The sequence below is a fragment of the Conger conger genome, chromosome 14 (assembly GCF_963514075.1).
Source record: "Conger conger chromosome 14, fConCon1.1, whole genome shotgun sequence".
NCBI classification, from domain to species: domain Eukaryota; kingdom Metazoa; phylum Chordata; class Actinopteri; order Anguilliformes; family Congridae; genus Conger; species Conger conger.
The window spans coordinates 23,177,689-23,199,249 of NC_083773.1; the positions used below are offsets into that span (position 1 = coordinate 23,177,689).

General features: G+C 41.2%; 3 protein-coding genes across 4 annotated transcripts; 2 read left to right on the forward strand and 1 right to left on the reverse strand.

Moving 5' to 3' along the window:
- Nucleotides 1-225: 225 nt before the first annotated feature.
- Nucleotides 226-2,796, reverse strand: LOC133109407 (olfactory receptor class A-like protein 4). The gene is made up of 2 exons (XM_061218729.1): nt 2,710-2,796; nt 226-1,266 (listed from the first exon to the last, which is right to left on the reverse strand). The coding sequence occupies exons 1-2, from the start codon at nt 2,794-2,796 to the stop codon at nt 226-228; spliced, it is 1,128 nt and encodes a 375-aa protein (XP_061074713.1).
- Nucleotides 2,797-5,938: 3,142 nt separating this feature from the next.
- Nucleotides 5,939-8,623, forward strand: fndc10 (fibronectin type III domain containing 10). 2 transcript variants are annotated; one of them, XM_061220849.1, is made up of 2 exons: nt 5,939-6,056; nt 6,450-8,623. In XM_061220849.1, the coding sequence occupies exon 2, from the start codon at nt 6,706-6,708 to the stop codon at nt 7,864-7,866; it is 1,161 nt and encodes a 386-aa protein (XP_061076833.1). In that variant the 5' UTR covers nt 5,939-6,056; nt 6,450-6,705; the 3' UTR covers nt 7,867-8,623. The 2 variants fall into 2 exon arrangements, with proteins under 2 accessions (XP_061076833.1, XP_061076832.1); XM_061220848.1 differs by having other exon boundaries at nt 5,986-6,192.
- A 1,954-nt stretch (nt 8,624-10,577) lies between these two features.
- Nucleotides 10,578-21,076, forward strand: ssu72 (SSU72 homolog, RNA polymerase II CTD phosphatase). The gene is made up of 5 exons (XM_061219498.1): nt 10,578-10,861; nt 11,921-12,064; nt 17,815-17,954; nt 18,472-18,590; nt 19,914-21,076. The coding sequence occupies exons 1-5, from the start codon at nt 10,782-10,784 to the stop codon at nt 20,013-20,015; spliced, it is 585 nt and encodes a 194-aa protein (XP_061075482.1). The 5' UTR covers nt 10,578-10,781; the 3' UTR covers nt 20,016-21,076.
- The last annotated feature ends 485 nt before the right edge of the window (nt 21,077-21,561 follow it).

Consider the following 21,561-nt stretch of genomic DNA (forward strand, 5'->3'; position numbering starts at 1 on the left):
AAATCAAAGTTATTTTTCAATCTCTAGTTGATTCTAAGTTCACTTATTGACTTATTGTTCTTACTCTTCAGGACATATCTTGACATTTTCCTTACAACGACAATACAGAGATAACAAATATTTTACAATTGAATTGATTTAGCTGTTTGAAATAAAAATGTAAAGTGCTCATATATACATATGCATGTTATTAACTATTATGGCCCTTTCCTCGCTGCCCTTTCCTCAGCTTTTATGATTCCCTTTCCTTTCCTCAACTTTTATGATTCTGTCCCCTCCCTTCCCAATCACTGTGTCCTTCTTAAGTCCATCTGTTCCTCCGGAATGCACAGTCTTGTCATTAGTCCCTGAGGCTTTCTGCTCGGAATCTGCATGAGTCCCCTTCACACGTAACACCCTGAGGATCATACCGTGAATTTTCCTCCTTAGTTTCCCATGGCCTAATGCCACCACCATGGGGCTGAACCCCACAAAGAGAGAGGCAGAGAAATGGGACACTGTCAGCAGGCCTTCTGCGTGGTGCCCCCCGTCGTGGTTGTAGTACGTCACCGCGGCTACCTGCAGCACCCAGCAGACCACAAACAGACTGACAAGGGACATGATCACTTGGCCGGCTTTGCGCTCGCTGCCCACGTGCTTGTCCAGTTCCCCGTGCTTTGCTCCGGGCTCAGCGCTGGACGTGACAGCACGGATGTGCTTGCCCAGCGCATGGAGTGTGACCAGGTTGGTCCCAACCATGAGCACCAGGGGAGCCACCTCGTTGAAAGCCAGGGAGGTGGAGGCGAAGGCCGCGCCCTGTGCAGCGGTGGGGAACTCCCACACACAGCCCAGCAAAGGGCGGGTGGTGCAGCTGATCACCATGAGCTCTACCGTGGCATTGCCGTGCACGTGCGTGGTGTAGACCAGAGCCGGGAGGGAGAATACCAGGTTGGTCACCCAGACGAGCACTAGAGCCAGCCAAACGCGGTTCCTCTCCCGCTGTAGAGCCAAGGGACCCATCATGACGTGCTGCCTCCTCAGGGTGATGCAGTGGAAGGCACTGAGAGCCAGGGTGACCCAGCAGCCCACAGCCCGCCACCACACCCACAGCAGCATGAAGAGCCGGCACCAGCCCGGCGACAGAGTCACCTCCAGGCCCAGGTCCGACACAAAGATGGGCACCGTGCGAAAGAGGGAGGTTAGCAGGTTGGCAAGGCACAAATTTGCCAGGATGGCATCAGATGGGGGCAGGCGTCGTGAAGGACTTTCATGAGCTGCCTGAAACACCTGGGGGACAGGGATAGTGGGAAATAATGAGACATGAGGAATGATTTCAGAGAAGATATGAGGGTGCCCAGAGATGGTTGAGATCAAAGCAAATACAGTATGGGGAAGCACAATGACACACAAATGCATTACACACAGTAGAGGGCTGTGTGATGGGGTGTTGATAGGAATAAGACTCCCAGAGAGGGGATAAGACAACCCAAAGAGCAGATACAGCAAACAAAAGGTCATAGCGTATATCCTGCTTAAATATGCAGCCTACAAAATTTCAACATATCTCTTTTTTGTGGCTTACAAACAATATTTGTTTTAGACTTTTCCTACTGCAAATGTCATATAAAATACCAGAAGCAACGCTTAAAAGCAAAGAAACTGCGTACCCACTAAATGCTGGTTTTCACTTTTTATGAACAAGTCATCTCTCAAGGTGTTTTCAAAATTTCATTTCAGGTACTGAATCATTAATTTTTATACAATAAAAACAATACATCCCACCTTGGAGTATTTCGAATTATTCTCTGAAACAACCAAGGCCTTTTCTGAATAAAGTTTTTTTAAGTTAAAAATGCCCTTAGCTGAGCAAGAAACAGGAAAACAAATATATGGCAGATTACATGGAGAAAACGATGACGCAAAAAGACTGACATGTTTAGTCAATTAGATTAAAGCTGTTCAATTTGGTTCAAGCTGTGAAACCAGACTGCTATGCTATAAAAGGAGAGGATAGTTATTTGTTAGGTTGTGCTAAAGTATTAAAGAGTGTTATGTTTTTAAATCAGAAAAGGTTTCTGGCTTGGCAAAAAGTAAAATAATGAAAGGGATGGTATATCCAGAAAGAGAGTGCAACATCACAGTATTTGAAGCAAGTGATGGCAGGATACTTTGCACATTGTTTATGAAGAATATCTGTAAGGACATTGACAAGTTCTATTAATATTGGCAATTTGTAAGCAGACAAGCAAGTGTGAGCCAGTAAGTTTGTGCTGAGAAAAGAGAACATGCTCTAATCCCTGCTGGTCTAACTGAAGGAGAAGATAATGAAAACAGTGGGTATTCCATGACTTATAAATAACTCATTAATAAAAGTTACTATTAACTATGTATATTATATGCATTTTTTATTCCATTAGTATCCTGTATTACACTATAATATCTTAATATTGTCATATTAATATTGTATCTAAGATATTATCATCAATAAGATGAGTGGAGGTTCCAGTAATCTTGGAAGCACATTGTCTATCAGTGTCCGGCAGGATATTACCTCCTTGTTAGATTGTAAGTATATGTTGTATATAACAATTAAATTATATTAATTTTTAAAGTTTATATTATATACACAGAAAATACACCTTGGCGACAGTTTGTAATTATGCAACAAATGAAAAGCCAAAATATTTATATATATATATTTATATTTATATTTATATCTATAAATCTTACCACATGGATGACCAGCATATTTCCCAAAATCCCTGTGAACACCAAGACCCCAAACAGAATGGCGTCCACAGTCAGGACCTCTGACATCTCTCAATCCTGCTGGAGTCGCAGTGGGTTTTGGAACAGATTGTTTTTGCCTGTAGGTCATTGTGTGTGTGAACTGTCTGTCAGTCTGTGGAGGCACTGCATGGCCCCTCTTTATCAGTCTATCAGCTTGTCAGTGTACTGTGGTCTCTCTCTGTCCTTCCTGTTTTGCTCCATTTTATCATCCACCCCCCTTCTTGTGAAGACATTGCACCCCACTGCTGATTTGCATTATCTTTAGGTCCATTTCCCCCCAAATTGGTTACCTGGCAACCCCACCTTTACTTGTCCGACTATACACAATTTCCGCACTGTTGACTGCACAGGGACACTTTGGCTGCCTGGCCTGGGCCACACTATCAGCCCAATAAATACTACCATTGCAGTTGTCCTTATTGTCATTTGATATTGAACTTTCACAGTTGAATGTCATCATAAAATCAAACCAATAGCCAGCTCCAAGTGACAAAAAATAATGAAAAGCATTTAAAATAGGGTAATATTAATTTGAGCTCAAAATGGCCTATCACAGTAACACATCATTTCCAAAGTACTCCACTGTCTATTTTTTAAATTCCATAGTTCTGCAACTGGCTGAATGATTTTAAGAGCATTATCCAGAGCGACGTACAACAAAGTGCGAATTATTAACAGATCAATTATTTACATAAATTATTTATATGCAGGGTCCTATCCTATCTTTTAATATAGCATAGTTGTATTTTTAGTATGAACAGTATTTTATTATGCGTAGAAGTGTACTTGTTGAGGTTTATATTTTGGACAGGGCAGACTGATGCTGTACTTTCACACCTTTTCCTCTGCTTGTCAGAAGAGTAAAGGACCTCTGTTTTCTCAATCTCTTGTCATCACCACTTAAACTTTGCTTTTGACAGATTAATTCATTAAGAATAAAGGATAGGATGGATCAATGAGGTGCATCAGCAGTCCTGTTAATTAGGATTCCTACGAGACTTATTAAATCCTTCCACTAACTCAGCACTTTCCGATAATGACTAAGATATCTGACTAATATCCATGGGCTTGTTTGTTTACCTGCTGGGAACTGTGGTAATCACAATTTCACACAGAATGATGGCTTTGTTTTGCCAACAAATAAAAGAATAAAGCCCACGACCAGCTCTGTGCCATATTGTGGGGATGGCCTGCTTTTTTTTGTTGTTGTTCATTAATGAAAGCTAAAAGAAACATTTATTAACATACAGATCTGCCATTGATTGTCTGCCTTAAATATTTTTATTCCAAATTTAATTTCATTAATTAACAAAAAAATAAAATTAATTAAAATTAAGTCACTCCAAATAAAAAGAGGGAGAGAGGGTTCTGGTCAGTAATCATAGGAGAGTCAGGAAAAATAATGGGTCTGAAAAAAAAAACAGAACAACTTGCTCTACAGGCTGTCTTGGAAGAGGCTTCTGATGAATACATTTAAATGAATAAATCAATTCTACATATATGTTACAATTTCTTGGAGGAGGAGTAATATTTATGAAAACTTATTTTGATTCTTAGAGGCAGAGGATTTTATATTGGGTTGCTGTTGTAAACATTTGACACATATAAAAAACATTTGCTGTTACACATGATCTCACTTACTCAAATTACATGCTGGTTTGGGCAATAAATTAGGTCACAGAGACAGCAATTACATTATTCAGTGAAAACGGAAGCATAAAATTGTGTTCCAGAGTCCCCAAAGCAGATTAATATGTTTTCACCTTATTATCACAAGGAGCAGATGTACATCGTAATGGATAAATAAACCTTTAATTTGGGTATGTGGAATCAATACCCACACTGATAATGAGCAAGCACAACATTAATGGCTTGATTAACTCTGTCTCCTTCAGGTGGAACACATCAAATACCTGGATCCAAAAAAGAGTAGATTAGGGATCATTACATTTCACCCTTGAATCCTAATCTGGCCCTGGTTTTCTTTTGGCCCAGTTAATGAACTGAATAATTAATGCTACTGATTGGCCAGATTGTCTTAACACCTGACTTCCAGGTAAAGGGTGGGTGGGAAACCAGCAGTTCTTTGCCCTGGAAGACCGTGATTCGATGATCCCTGGTCTAGATGCTGTCATTCGTTCAAGCCCAAACACAAGGTGACAAAGCTTAATGGGGAAAGCTAGAGGGGAAGGGGGTAACGCATCCAGTACAGCCATGTGGCGTTGGAGAATTGTCACCAGCAGGGGGCGCTGCTATGCAAAGGAGCCAAAGGAGTACATGTCCGTCCTTTTTGGTTCTGCAACTTATCACAAGGCAACTGCCTATGTATACATCTTGCTATATCATTCCCAGTCTCTTACACAAAATTAATTTGACAAGCTAGATGACTCAGTCTTATTCTTTTCCCATTTGATTCAAAGAAAAGCCGCTACAATTCAGTTGGGTGTTCCCTGGACCCCAGACTATAGATATCATGTTATTTATCTTTTTCAATGTTTCCTTCATTACATTTTCATAGTAATGAAACTACTATTGGTAAAATGTTGCTTGGCATAGATTTTGGTCTGCAATCCCTTATTAAAAAGCATTACTCAAAAATAAACCCTGCCAGGAGGGAAGGCTGACGTAACTGTTCACAGATTAGTCGGTCCAATTTTATTTCAAGACAATCATCTGTGATAGTCGCTATCTCCTCTGTAATGAGTTTATGAAGTTTACCTCATATATTGAGTTATCAATGTATTGTTTCAAGCAGCTATATTATTTGCAGTAAATCCAATGTTACATCCCAATAGTTTACCAGTCTATGTGCTGCTTTTTCCAAGCACATCATCTGTCATACTGGCTACTGAATAGACGTATTGTACACAACCTGATATATAATCGAACTGCTGTATTGCCTCTTCCACTGGGCCTACTAGGCCTGCATATTCTGACCCAAATCTACATCTTTAGGTGTCACTATTTCGCAGTATTCCCTAAATAGCTCATGACTCATTATGTGCTCGCGAGGGAAGCGATTGTCGAAATTATAAGGCAGTTCTATCATTTAACATAGTCGTGTGGTGCGCAAGAGTAGAAACCTGTCTTCGCGTCTTTTGGATGTGATACATGTCTTGCAGTCCCACCAAAGAGAAATAGTCAATAACGGTACTTGAAGAGACTGACGTCATTGTGGCGGCACACAGTTGCATAGATGAAGGGCAGCACCGCAGGGGAGAAGCGAGGAGACAGCGGAGGGAGAGTGGAGAGGAAAAGCGAGAGGGGAGAGGAGCGGCATGACTCATGTAATTGACTGTTGATGACTTCAAACATTGAGACACTTCATGTACAGATACAGGCACATTCTCTCACGACAGCCATCCGAAGCAGCCAGACAGAAAGACGAGCTCTAGAATAAACTCGCACATCTCCGCGAGACACGTAAGCCGACAAAAATGTTATTCTGATTAATTATGCCATGGGGGAATAGTATTTTGGATGCTTGTTGTATTCGTGGTGTTTTTGTTTTTCTGTTTTGTTTTGTTTTGAGGATCATGGTCGAGAAGAGGCTTGCTCCATTTGTAATGATTCGATTTGCTGCTGTTCTTGGCTATACGTGCTGAAAAGTATGGTGCCGGGTATTTGCATGATTGTGTGGCATTGTTGAAATCCCTCGTTATTCTTTTTTTTTATCCCAGGTGAGAGTGTTCGGGTGCCTGTAAAGGATTGCGTATGTGTCCGATATTGTCGCCGTGAGCCGTCGCGCTGCTGAACGGACGATGTGTTGCCGGGACTTTTCAGCTATAGCACTTGAACGTGTAAGGATGTGTTCCAGCAACCGCGCTCCTGCTTCTGTGTCCGTCTGCCTCCATCCGAATCCCCGGCGACTCTGACGGTGCTGCCTGCCTATCTCATACGCTGCATGCAGCCAGTAGGTTGCTAGAAGGTGGCGCAATGCCAGGCCAGCTGGGCACGGCTGTACTCGCATATGCTGCACTGTTTCTGGGCTTGTGTCAGGACTGCGCAGGACTCCACGGCAGGACCCGCGGAAGCCACGATGCGCAGTCTTCCTCATTATCATCACCATCATCAGGAGTGGGGCAGCGTGGAGGAGTGTCCCGAGGCCCCCAAAACTACCCCTCAAATTATAGTGAAAATATTAACGATAACATTAATTCTGGCCAAACTGTGCCACACTTCCAGGGAAACCTCAGCGACCCCAGAGCCACAGACAATAATAATAACAACAACAGCAGTAGCAAAGGCTCTGCAACTGTGAAAAGACCAAGATTTACTGTTAGTGGGGAGGACCAGGGTGCGGACAGTGGGGCAACTCTGGTCTGTGCCTACAGGGTTTTGGAGACTGGGGGCATGGATAAGCTGTGTTTCCGGGCTACGCAGCACAGCTTTGAGTGCCAGAGCGGGGAGTGTCAGAGGGTGAGGTCTCTAGGGGGGCAAGTGGTGGCCAACGTGCTGACAAATGGCAGCGTGTTAATACAGTGGGGGCAGGACAGGGGACCGAAAGGTGAGCAGGGGCAGGGTAGGCTGAGGGGAGGGCGCGTTCAGGGGCCTGCAGTGGAGCCGGGAGGTGTACCTAATGCTCCAGGTTCAGAGGCAACAAGTGAGAGGGGACAGAACCCCCCAGGAGAAATGCCAGAGTTCACAGGTAGTAAGAAGAGCCTGATTGCTGTGGCTAGAGCAGGGCCCAGAGGACGTGTTCAGCAGGGCGGCTTTGAGCTGCGCTGCTGGTGGAATGGCAGCTACACGCAGTTTGAATGCGCTGGCGTGCTCCTGGGCGCCGGCTGCAGGGATTATCTACTGAGCGAGCTACATGAGAACGTCCCGTACCGCATCTGCCTGCGTCCCCACCTGCGTCAGCCCCTCTCTGGCAGTGGTGGCCATGGCGACGACCCCGGGGAATGCGTGGAGTTCACCGTCTCGCCCTCGGGGATGCAGGACATTGTGATCGCCATGACGACTGTAGGAGGGGCCATCTGTGTGATGCTGGTCATCATCTGTCTGCTGGTGGCTTATATCACAGAGAATATCATGAGCCCTGCCACACAGCACGCACCACGCTCCCAGCATTCGGCCCGCACACACTCCCATCTCTGAGAGTCATCTCACACACCTACACAGACCACACAAACTGTACGTCTCCAGAGAAAATAATGAGCAAAGCCAGACAACTCAGAGATTACTTTGCAGACACACACATACTCACACACACCTCCAAGACTACTGTTCTGCCCAGGACTTTATTCTGTGAGTGTGCATAATTGTGTGTGTCTGTTTTTCACTGTGTCGACATCTCAGTCAAACAGGCAATTACCGATGTTAACTGTAATAGGATACCGTGTCAGATATTGTAGATGGAAACATTTGAACTTATTTGGATGCATAACGTCGAGTGACATAGAAACAAATGTGTATAGATTCTTTTTTTTAATGACTAAGAATTTGTGAATATAGACTTCTGTTGATCTGTTCTGCTGATCTGTTAGCTAGACAGGCCCAGCTCAAAACCGACCCTGTACTTTTTATGACAATTAGTTATGATTAGCTTCCATTGGTATATAGGTATAGTAGACTTTTATTAGGTATTTATTTATAGTCGGCTTTTATTTGGCATTTATTTACACTAGAAGGTTCAGAACAATTCTATACTCTAATCCTATATTAGCACCCAAAACTAGACCTTCCCAATAATCTTAAACAGAGTAAACCCTATTTTTCAAGACAATGTGTACGTAGCTCTGTAGTTCTACACTGCTGTATGTATCAGGGTTGGTCAGTCTGTGCAATACTGTTCTATACTTCTGTATACTGAACACCTTTCACACCAAATAAAGGTTATTGAGAAAATGGGTTATTTTGCGTGCTGGCACTGGAACAATATGTGGCATTGTTTGCTTTTACATTTTTATCTCTCCTACCGAACACTTATATACATTTTTTACCAGTGCTCCTCAACTCAACTGAATTGTTTCAATAGGAATGTTTTACAGCAAATACTATTACTCAGAAGTGACTTTCCTGATGCAACTAATTGAGTGTTTAAAATGTAAAGCTTACTTGGATGGAGTTTACGAGTTGTATGTGTTAACAGCTATAATGTTTGTTTTTCAATTTATAAGACACTATTTAAAAGAACATTTACACAAGGTGCAATTAATACACCGCCTACTAAAATTAATATTTTATAACTGGATGTTTTAGTGGATGTTTTTTATATTCAATTTGTTCAGGATTCATAGCAGAATCTAAGGACAGCTTTTATCTGAAGAGAACAGAAAACAGACTTTTATATTGTCTGTCGCCTTGAGAAAACACAGAAGTACAAAACACAGGCTACATTGTTGTTTAACTGGCAGCATTTAGAGCCACAAACAACAATGAGACAGATTCAGGAGGAAAGAGTACTGTGCATTTTTTCATTAATTTGATTCAGTGGTAACCAAAACTACATCCCTTCATGATACAGGACCTGAACAAAACCTGGTTGTCTGGGCTCTATTAAATCATACAAAAATGACAGGTGGTTCCACTGCCATAAAACTTACCAAATGTCACATGGGATTTATCGTCACTGTGTGACCTTGAACATCTTCATCAACACAAGACTCTTACAGGCTCTACATTACAAATGTAAACTTGTGGTTCTGTGAAGTGGAAGAGTGCACACAACCAAACAACCATTCTTAGTAGGCATGATTATGATTTTCTATTGGGATACTTTGCAGATATAAGATGATTAAAAGCAGGATATATCCAACTATGAAAGAACAACCACTGCCTTCGTTGCTCCGGACTGAGAAACCATGGTGTTATGGACTTGCTGTAACTGTGGAAAGAAATAAATAGCACATAACACATTGATGTTCACATAGATTCCACAGTCTTTAGTCCTCTACCTATCTTTGAAGATGTACAAGATGTGTCCTTTGAACATATAGTATTCAGTGATTAAATACTGGTACTGTTCACATGACAAAGTACAGCAAACATCATCACTCATTTTCATCTGTTTCAGAGCCACAATATAAGCTCCAATGGCAGTGATATAAAAACCCAGTCCTCATCCCCTAAATTGGAGCAAGCTAAAGATGATGTAATCTGTGTTCAGATGAGCAGACAGAATAGGATTATGTGCCACTCTAAAATATGTAAATGCACTAAAATATCAAGTTTCTCTCCTATTCGGTGCTACTTGTTATATTCATCTCCTCAATTTTTGGTCTGTTTTCCAGAGAGTCAATGCTGACTTTAATTTCTATAAAGTGTGTGGTTCTGACTGAAGGTTGCAACAGTGTTTGCTTTTTGTACGACTACAGACCAGCAAAGCACAATATATTGGCCTAATAGATAATATGAATCATAAATGACGTTCTATGTACATAAGTCATGACATATTACCATACATTCAGAGAGGAATTTTGGCTCCATTTGTACACCTATTACACAACATTTTAAGGGTAAATGCTTTTAAAACTAGAAATTTCCAAATAATACTTACATTTTGACACAGATATTTATTCAATATACTTAGTGATGTGTTTATTATGTGTTAATGCAGCCGCGATATATATTTAAACACGATAAAGACCGAATTGCTGGTGAAGCCACTTAAGCAAATCACAGCACTTTGCTGAAGCACTGAGCCAATCACAGTCAAACACGGTGAATATATGTGTCATTTTAAAATACATTTGCTTGACTGTAGAGGAAAACAAAAATCCCCTTTGCTGGGATTGGCCTTCGTAATGCATTTTCCTTGCAAAGCCCTGCCCCTCTTTGTGAGCGACGTTTGTCCTTAAATACCTTCCGCCATTTTGAAGTTCAGTTCTTCTTCAGAGAGGAGAGGGATACTGCGTCGAATTCGAATTTAACATAGCTCAAATCATTATATTCGATACTTTATAGAAAAGGGAACATAACGGAACATTGAATATTATGTAGTATTCGTTTAAGACTATTTTCTCCTCAACCGTTTTCTATTTGTAGTTAGCTTGTCAGTCGGAAGAAACGCTATGCCGAGTCACCCGCTGCGCGTGGCGGTGGTGTGCTCGAGCAACCAGAACCGCAGTATGGAGGCGCACAATATTCTCAGGTAACGGTGTAATAATAGTTAGAATAAAACTACATGTGCGTCCCGAGAACGCCATCATATGTTGCGCACAAACTGGCAAGATCTGGTTTGCTAGATAACAACAGTGATCGACGATCGGTTAACGCTATAGTTGCGTAGCCAAGTTAGCTAAACGAGCAAGGGACTATTGGCAGCGGTTACACAATTGGATTGTTTATTTGTGTAAAAATAGTCTGCTAAGGTTAGGTATATGAGTTTTACATAAAACCAATTAAATTTAATAAGATAATCTGCCTGTCGTTTATACGAATTGGGGCAACAAAATCGTTTTTGCTGTCGTGTTTGTCCAACTACCCGGAAGCAACGCGACCATGGATAATACCCGGAAATCCTAAAGTAGTTCAGGCTAACAGCCCAACTTAACTAACGTTAGTTAACGTCAGTTAGCAGTACATTTGTATATACAGCTTTCTCGTCCGTTTCCGGGTGATTGATAGCTGAACTAAACGAAAAATGTCCAGAAATGGGGAGCTTAATATCTAGATGTTGTTCTTTGTGACTGGACTGGACGTTACCTCACCCCTATGGAGAATGACGTTCATAAATTAACCCAACAAAGTCAAGCTAGCCAAGAATCGGTAACCTACCGCAGTAATACTGATGCATCTAAAATCACCTGGTTTAGCTCTGCGGAGGGTTTCATTTCATTTCAGCTTTTAACGACATGAGTAAATATGACGTTTTTTACTCTCTTGTTTATTTAAACTGCTTTTTAAAATAAGGTAAGAATGTTCACATTTAGTCATGTAATATGTAATCTGTAAATTAAGATGACTTGTGTGGCTCTGACTAACTTGTGTAATGACTTCCACCTACCAGTTTTTTTTTTTGTTTTTTTTTTGAGGATTAACAGGACACTGGAAGCTGTACGTCACTGACTTTCTCTCAATCTCTCTTCCCCCTGCTTGTTCTTTGTTCTCGCTATTGATATCTCTCTTCTTCTCTCTATCCCACATCCTCTTATCCTCTCTCTGTCCTCATCCCTCCTGCATGGACTCTCCTACCCTCTTGTCACTACAGCAAGCGTGGTTTCGAAGTGCGGTCATTTGGGACTGGGACCCACGTGAAGCTGCCAGGCCCAGCGCCAGACAAGCCTAATGTGTACGACTTCAAAACTACTTATGAGCAGATGTACAACGATTTAGTCCGCAAAGACAAGGAACTGTATCCCCTGCACGTCACACGCAAAACCATACACGGTCAACTTGGCCTACAGCCATGATCAGTGCTATCTTGCCTGTCTCTTTGGAGAAAAGACTTGAGGGAATTGGAGGTATTGAAGGAGGCAGAGCAAGAGGGAACAGATGAGTCAGAAATTGAGGAGGAATTCAGTTCCCTCTTGGTTGTGAAATTTTATAATTATTACATCAGTCTTCACTACACTCCTGGGAGTGTTAACTAATGTTTCCACATTCAGCGTAATTGTTTGCTGGGATATGGTGAATCGGGCCAATGGCCATGAAACCTTTTAAACCATTTTTTAATGATTTATCTTTATGCATGTTGGGACGAGAGCATAGTTTTGAGTTCCCAATCCAGATAACTACATTTCTGTCAAGCACATTACCATTTATCTGGTGTACAACAGAGTGCAAGGTCCTAAACCACAGTATAGGCAGAACTCTAACTCAGTTGAAACAATTACATATATATAATGCTGTCTCACACCATTGCCATATTTAAAGCCAGTATTTAAGTTGCTACTACATTGCTCACAATGCACACCAGTGCTAGCAGCTGGCTGTAGTTTTAATATATCCTATGTTGTTTCATGAATAGGAAGAACTTGCATTGAGGTTACCAAGATGCAGTTTGAATATTTAGGTTTTTATTCCGTCAGCCATCAGCCAGTCCAGTTGGGCTATTCTGAAAGGTGTAGGTAGCTCACTTAATCCATTGGGTGGGTGTGGGAGGTGCAACTCCAATCAGACCACTGTGTGACCAGAGACTGCAAGGAGAGGTTGAGCATAAGTGTATGGTTTCAGAAGAGCATTCAAATGAAGCATAGCCTGTTCTGTTGATGCCTGGTAGGCCAGAGCCAGCTATCATCAGTACATAATGGGGAGATGAACAGAGGTGAAATGTGAATAATTTAGTAGGTTGCAGACAACATTCCAATTAGGCTGGAGGTATTTGCAGACATACAGGGAGGCCAGCAGAAAGATATTTAAGGGTCTGACCTAGAAGCAAAGTCGATGCTTTGAGAAATGGGTGTTTCAGGCGTAGAAAATGCAGCAATGGCTGCTGATGTTACTAAGGTTATGTTGTCCTAGTAACTAGAGCTGGCTCTTTCAAAAGTTTGCTGAAAGTGACGCTTGGAAAATGGAGAGGTAAGCTGAAAAAAAAAAAAAAATCAATACGATTTAAAAAAATTATTTTCCACAAAATCGCTCCAAGTTTTTTTTTTTACTTATTAACTTTTAACAACTTCACAGAACCTTTGGTGGAAACCCTAACACACGTTTCTTTTTTGGTGTTTGTTTCCAGGCAAGTAACAATAACGAGAAGTTGGGTGCATACCATTGCTCCTTGTAGCCTGAACTCTGCCCTTGTTTTCAAGTGCCTTCATGAAGTCTTCATTTTTGTGATTAATCGTTTCACCACTAGGGGACAGTGTTGGGTAGGTGTAGAGTGCAATTTAGAAAGGGAACAGAAGATGGCAGCCTGAAATCCCTTGTGTGACGCCAGTTCTTTTGATTGAGGTCCTTATTTTATATAGCATCTAAAGTTTCAGTTATGTTGAGTTAAATGGCGAAGTTAACTTGATAATTCTGCATTAGCAAATGTAATGGTGATAGAATTGCTCGTCCACAAATTGCAAGTCATAGCATACATGATGTACAGACCATGTTGCACTATGAATCTTGCACTACATTTTCTACATTGTTTTGCACATTGTAAAAGTACTGGCACAACAGTCTCATAAATGGCAAGCTTTTTAACAGGCCTATTAATTAATTGGCTATGTCCCCAATGAGCTTTAATTGAGGTTTTAAACTGTTAATGCTACAGGATATAATAATGCTTTGCTTGCTTAGAATCAATTTAAAAATGCTGCTTTACTGCAAAATTGAACCGTCCAATCTATGTTGAGTGGTGTATGTGTGAGTTGTTCATCTAAATTTGCAGCATCTATAACCAGCATCAATAACATTTTTTTAAAGAATTGTATAAAACTGGCATGAGCAAGTATGTACAAACATGCATACATCTTAGCAACATGTTTAAATGTGTGTGTATGTATGTGTGTGTGTGTATGTATATATATATATATATATAATATATATATATGTATATGTATGTATGTGCGTGTGTGTATATATATATATATACACACACACTTTCTGGGTAACAGTTCATTCAACTTCTTGTCTTTTTACAGAAAAGTATTCAAGAAATTGCATTTAGTAGTCAAAACTTAAACTGGCATAGGTTTTGAAGGAAATTAATTTAGTCATTTTAGACTCCAGATTCTTAAATGGGGTGGCACTGAGTCTTTGTCTTGTGTGTGCACTTTGTGAGGTGTTAGTCTGAGCAGTGAGTAGACACTGTTCTTTATTAGGATTCTGTGCATTTGTTTCTGGCTTTGAATGCCTTCTCACTTTTTGTTCTGGCATTTCAGGTATTGCTTGAAATGGCTATAACATAAATGCTATGCTGCTACCCTAGAAAGGCCTTATTATAATGTGGCAAACCTTTATAATAGGGCAGACCTTTAAACAGTTCTCATTTTCAAAATATTTTTATGATGGACTGGTGACTGTAAATAAGCTAGCAAAAAAATCCTAGTGATGTGGAAATGGACGTTCTGTGCACCTCACTGTTACGGCCCACATTAGATGTAGCAGGGATGGAACAGTATTTAATCAACCACTCTGGCATAAGTCGGTGAATAATAAAATAGGCTAAATAAAATAAAATGGCAGTCTATCCTAAATAGGTGAATGAAAAAAATCGCATTTTCAGTCAAATTTACCTTTTTATATTTACATCCCACAACTATTCAACTTTCAGGATATTCCCACCTTTTGGATGTTCATGCCATGTGTATGGTAAAAGTTTTATAATTATTTACCATTTCTATTTTTGGAGTAAATTTTCTTAACCTGATTTTGGACGATATTCCAGGACTCAGTGTATAGTCATCCTATCATCTTAAAACAAAACTCTCCATATCCAGGAAAATAATGAGCCAATTATTTTCTTGTTAGGGGTGGGTACAGCATCAGAAATCTCATTGTTAGAGCCTGAAACAATTTTTCTTCCGAAATTTCTAGAAGAAATACTACTGGTGATATAAAATAAAAAAGCCTCAAAACGCTCTTCAAACGTCTTGCTTAAATCAGAAAGAATTATAACGATATCTTACTTGGCTCAGATTATAGACTGCTACAAAAATGTTCAAATGAGTAATTTCCACCACCTTTAATAAAGTATGCAAATTAGCTCATTTACATATTGTCAGAATTTATCTATAAATATATAACACCATACCTCATAAGTGAAATATGTACCTCTGAAATGATCTGGAAGATGCATTTTCTGTGGAACATAACCTTAAGCCCAATGCACAGACAATTTTGTATATTCCCAGCTAACACAAAATGTTCTCGGTGTTACTGGAAGGTTTTGTCATTGTTATTACTGCTACAGGGCAGCAACATTGTGAGAATGTTTTGTGTGAGCTGGGTTGTTCCGTCTAGTACATTGCTTTTCCAATACCAGAACTACTGTTCAAAAGATCTAAATTCGCAAGAGTGAGCAGTCCGTATACGCAAATCCCAAGACTTTTTCCATCTCCTTAATTTTATTTTGTATCTAGTCTGCTCAAACCACCAGTTCACATTTAACCCCCCCCCCCCTCCTGAATTGTGTGTGGTGCGTAAGAGTGAATGTGGAGGTGTGGGTGGGGACGCAGCAGCTCACTGCAGTAGCCCCCGCACTGAGCAGATCTACCAGCGCTGTTAACCGTCAGCCTCTCTACCCTCAACACAGAAAATAGTGGGTAGGCGGATTTATCCTACAGCTTCCTTGGCATACATGAGCAGGGTGGTTAGACAACAGAACTCATGACCCGTGCTATCTTTAAATGTGGAAATGTGTCGATATTTGTAAAATTCTGGGAAATATGGGGTGTTTTTGGAAGATGTTTCCCAAAGTTGGGTAGTCTGAGGTTATGGTGGTATAGGTATTCGTTTTTTTTTTTTATGTTTTCAATGTGTCAATGCTGTGGGAAGTAGTAGAGAGAAAATGTTTTTTTTAAGACTGAAGAGTGTCTGAGCTGTGCAGCTAAGGAAGCACTGCCCACGTATGACACCGAGAACAATAAACAAATAGCTTGTAGTACCATGATTTTAATACATAGACTTTCATTCCCCCATCTAAGCACAAATGTAATTGGAGAATTGGATTTATTGGCATGTTATTGAAAGCTTAGTTTCTGAAAAATATTAAAATAATTGATGGTACTCAAACACTGCTGGTATCGGATTAAGGTTTTGGATATTTGTGTCGGTAAATCTGAACCCCAGCATAAACATCAATATTAACTGAAACCTTGATATTTCAAGTAAAGCATGAGTTTTAAAAGCTTTTTTCCCCCCCTTAAGATGGATTAAGTAGGCTAGGAAATTAAAACTAATATCTATTTCAGACTAAGTGTTGCCTATTTTTCTGGGAATAAAGTCTTAAAGACTCAAAAGATTATGGTCTGGGTGGTTCTTGGCATTTTAGTACTGAGGAGGACTGTGGTTGTCTCTACTAAAAAAGAAAAGTATCCCCCTTACCCTCACTCATCTCCTATTCAGAAGAATGGGGTGAGTAAATGAGTGGAGGAAAGGAAGGATGCATTTTGGATGGATGTATTGGAAGGCACCCGGTGTCTAAGGGTGCATTGTGAGGGGTGCACATTTTGGATGGTCAGATGGGGGAGCTGTTGTATGCGATGTGTTGCTGAACGGAGTTGTGATTTTGTCTAGAAAGGGGATAGGAGGGATGTTTACATTGACACAGCGATACAATCCCTGTGTCAATCATCGCTCTTACCAAGAACTCTGGGGAGTTTTCTAGATTTTCTGAAACTAACATATTTTGAACACTTCTTTCAGAGGATTTTGTGTTTATCTAGTTTTTAGAATGTCAGTGCTTTATTTTAGTGATCTTCCTTCCCGGTCCTGGCGGCCCTGGCAGGGTCGATTCCACCCTTAACTCACCTCACCTGGTTTCCTTGTTCTGAATTGGTTGCTGATTTTGAGACAAAAACTAACCAGACCCTGTGGCCCACCAGGAACAGGATTTATTATTGAACCAAATTGAATGCTGCCATTAATATTTTTCAGTCAGTTGGGGCGTTTTCAAAAGAGAACACCTTGCAGGGCGTGTTGAGAAACCATGGCTATATGCAGTGAGATGCAGCAGTTCAGTGCTGACAGGAGGCTGTTGGTGACTGGCCTGCTTGATGACGTGTGGTCCTGCAGTTTGGTTTCCCAGTACAAACAACTGGTGAATTTAAAAGCTCTTTACCCACCTTACGGTTGAATAGTATTTTCTACATGAAGAAAGGGAAACTATGTAGAGGCAGTTAACTTGTATGTATTTATCTTTTCTTGATTTTTGTCAAATGACTGAATTGTAACACATTACGTCACCCAGAGTAATGCTATCTTCTCGTTGTTTTCTTATGCTTTCCCCTTTTTCCAAACAATCCACCTAGCTATTTGGGCAAGCATAGTGGTATAGTGTGAGCATAGTAGATTCTTTTAGGTCGATTTTTTTGTCTTACAAGTTTGTCCAACTCCAGTCCTTGGATTTCTGAATGATTATTGTGTAGTTTTTGGTCACTGTTTTGCATTTTGCATAGTTTTGCATGTGTATTTGGCTTCTCTTTTGGACTCCTTGACCCGCGTCCGGTTCAGATATACACAGAATGGAATCCTGCACATGCTCAACCGCAACAAGCGCATTAAAGAGCGTCCCGAACGCTTTCAGAGCTGCAAGGACCAGTTCGACCTGGTGATCACCTGCGAGGAGAGGGTCTACGACCAGGTGCTGGAGGGTAAGAGAGAGATTACCGTATACTGTTTTTCATGCAAACGGAAGCAAAATATCCTATTTCTCATTCATTGTAAATAAATGTCTTCGGGAATTGAGGGAACACAGAAAATATGGTTGTACTGTATGCATTGTTTCTTGAAAATGTAATGGAGAAAATGCAAATAAAGAGAATTGATTAGTAAAAGAAATCGCAGTACCGTGTCCACATTTCACACTCGAGAACACGACTCCTGATTCCTGTCGCAATGAAGAGCATGAGCTCTGAAAAGTGTGTTTTTTAAAGAAGAGATTATCATTTTGTCAGTTTGGATTTAATTCACAAAATGTATTCACATGGGAAGTTAAGTTAGCCTACTGTCAGCCTCTTTGTACATCCTAGCTATATTTCACCCTTTTGATTTTGTTGCATTCATGTTTCACAGCATGGCTCGTGCCAGATAACTACATGAATACTGATGTTGCCATCTTGTCTCCCCCCCCCCCCCCCCCCCCGCCCCGCACCCTCCATCTCCCCCCAGACCTGAGCTCCCGGGAGCAGGAGACCTTTCAGCCCGTTCACGTCATCAACGTTGATATTCAGGACAACCACGAGGAGGCAACACTGGGAGCTTTCCTCATCTGTGAGCTCTGCCAATGTGTAAGTGCCCCTGCTTACACACTGGATTGCATCGGGTTTGGGTATGATCGGGCCTGACTGGGCACGTGCAGGCTTGCCTATGTTTCAATATGACCCTACACCCCAGTGAGGCTCCATGTAATGGAGGCGGCCATATTGGATCGAAGATAAGGGGCAGTAATGGAGGCAGTTTTAAACAAATTGCTGCAAACATTTATGCACATTGTGGTGTAAACGCAACACATTGTGACGTGTTTAAATAATGATGCTAATTAAATAATTTAAGTGTGTTTAAAGACAAGTAAAATGTATGATAAATGTGTGGCAACATTCATCTGTTAATGTGACCTTGGAATTAATAAGGTAATAAGGTAAGAATTAATGGGGTTCTGTCTGCATTCTGAGTGATTTTGAGATTGAAATTTCAAAGATTCTGAAGCAGATACGACCTTTTAAATTTAGATTTTTTTAATATACTTTTGAACAGTATTTTTATGTAAAACTTCACCTATATATTTTGTGTCCTATAAACAATATATTTTATAGTTGGTGCCACACGTTTATGACACAAACTCATTTTTCTCATTAACTCACCTTGTGATCCTAAGGTTTGGCTCTCTATGACAAATGGTGGTTTGCATACAGGTTTTCCTGACATTGTGGTAGGGCACACATCCTACTAAATCCCTACAGGGTAGAGAACCACTGCTCTGGTCTTTGGTTCCTTCTCCTCGCTCTATCACAGAGGATGGTGCAGTGTTGGACATGTTGGGGGGGTGTAGTTAATACACTTCCCATTGTCCAATGTGCAATACTAAGCAAAAAAGCCCTGAAATTACATACAGAAAAGGACTTTATTGAGGGTGTCAAAAAAGGTCCGGCTAGCTGCAAAGCCCTTTATCACACAGCAGGATGAAATGTCGGACTGCTGAAATGAAGTGCTGCTTTATTTTCTCTGTCCAGTACTGTCCTGTATCAATAAGTGATTTTCCTAGAGGGATTTTTATGCTGCCTTTTTCGCCACTGGTCTAATATATTGTGTGATTTTAAGATAGGACGCCTTTTAAGATGATGATGCACCTTCTCAGTGTTTTGTCATTAATGCATTTTTGTTGTTTGCAAACCTTACCCTAGTGTTCAGTCTAGTGAGGCTACCCATGTGAGTAAGATGCAGTTGTGTCCGCCTTGTAGGTTAGAAGGTTGTCTGTGTCTTTGAATGCGTTTCAGTAAGTGTGAAGTGGCAGGAGATTGTGGATTTTTCTCTCTCACACTCTCTCTGTCTCTCCCCCTCTCTCTGTCTCTCCCCCTCTCTCTCTTTCTCTCTCCCTCTCCCTCTCCCCTCAGATCAAGCACACAGAGGACATGGAGAACGAGATGGACGAGCTCCTGCAGGAGTTTGAGGAGAAGAGCAGTCGGCCTTTCCTGCACACGGTCTGCTTCTACTGACGCTCTCCGCTCCCCCCCCCTCCCCTCCCCGCCTGCGCCCGCTGCCTCCAACGCACCCCCCTCTGCAGAAGCCCCCCTGTGTCCCGCTGCCTCCCCGGCAGCCTGGCTCACTGTGTGGTCTCTGCAGGGTTGTACAGAGTCTGGCCACATCTCTATGTGGGCTACCCGCTCAAACTCGTACACACTATTAAGTCCCTCTTATATACACACACACGCACACACAGACACCCTCACACAGACAGTGTGTCCTCCCTCCCACTCCAGTCGGTCAGGGTTGAGCACACACACACACACACACACACACACACACACCCTCACGCAGATACACACACACACACACACACACACACACACACACACACACCAGTCGGTCAGGGTTGAGCAGACACAGAGGTGATTGTGTTCTCTCCTTCTCCCTCTGGTTAGTCAGCAGGTCGTTCCTCTCTCTCTGCCTCCTTTCCTCATGCTGAGATAGCCCCATCCAACTATTAAAACCACTGACCCATGCACCCTTCCCCTAAAGAAAACTTATCTTTGTGACAAAATCAGTGCCCCACTCTGCTCTGGAGCTGAAGTGTGGGTGGGGGTGCGGGGGTAAGCTTTGTTGGCAGAGAAACTTGGGTTTCCTTTCACCTTCAAATAATAATTGGACGGTGGTTACAGCTCGGTTTGATTTGTTTACATTATTATTCTTTATTCGGTAAAAGATTGTTTTTCTTTTTTTTGAGTTGGAGAGAAGAGATGATGAGGAATGTGTGCATGTTTGCATTTGCGAAAGTGACTTGACTGGGGGAAGTGTGTGTGTTTGTGTGTGTTAAAATTAACTAATAATGAACAACCTTAAGAACCTCAAGGTTATATTTTCACCTTTATGATTGATAAGATTTTGAATTCTTGCAATTTACAGCTCTTTTCAGGAGATGAGTGTTTCTTTTTTGTTTTTTTGTAAATTGTAGAGAAATTATTGCAAGCAGTGAGGTAAAGTCCAGAGTGCCTGTTCTTCTGTCTGTAAATAATATAAATATTGCATAGGAATAAAAATAAAAATCTCTTGGAACAAATTCTAAGTCTTTTATTTTTTTAGTTAAATGTCCCCTTTGGTCTTGGAGTCATGCAAACTACAACACTTAATGAACCTTCAAAACACATGCTACATAGGCAATGCGTTCTCCTCACTCGCACTGTGATCCCCAACCCTTCCTCAAAAATAATGACATTAAAATACAAACAAAGCGCCTTGAAAACAATGCACATGATGCAAAGCTAAACATACTGAACATGAGGTAGTCGGTTAACAGCGCCATACTAAACGTTGAGTAAGGACCTCGGTTTCCTGATTGTTTCCTAATGTTTCCTAATTGGCATAAGTCCGTGCCGGTTCACTGGTACATTACATTTTACAGCACACACACATATTGTATATATAGATATGTGTTAATAATTTTATTAATATGCATGTTTATCGCACGATTGGACCTAGCGTCCCCCAACTATGGACGGTTTCTGTTCCCGGGTTTCCCCGCCTTATGTGAAAGCCACTCCTCCC

What these genes read in the sequence shown, in the direction of transcription:
- LOC133109407 (XM_061218729.1), bottom strand. Translation starts at nt 2,796, where the DNA reads ATGTCAGAGGTCCTGACTGTGGACGCCATTCTGTTTGGGGTCTTGGTG. An exon ending in ATATGCTGGTCATCCATGTG is followed by an intron (nt 1,267 to 2,709) that starts GTAAGATTTATA and finishes CCTGTCCCCCAG; the next exon opens with GTGTTTCAGGCAGCTCATGA.
- fndc10 (XM_061220849.1), top strand. Translation starts at nt 6,706, where the DNA reads ATGCCAGGCCAGCTGGGCACGGCTGTACTCGCATATGCTGCACTGTTT.
- ssu72 (XM_061219498.1), top strand. Translation starts at nt 10,782, where the DNA reads ATGCCGAGTCACCCGCTGCGCGTGGCGGTGGTGTGCTCGAGCAACCAG. An exon ending in GTCCGCAAAGACAAGGAACT is followed by an intron (nt 12,065 to 17,814) that starts GTATCCCCTGCA and finishes CGTCCGGTTCAG; the next exon opens with ATATACACAGAATGGAATCC. An exon ending in CTACGACCAGGTGCTGGAGG is followed by an intron (nt 17,955 to 18,471) that starts GTAAGAGAGAGA and finishes ATCTCCCCCCAG; the next exon opens with ACCTGAGCTCCCGGGAGCAG.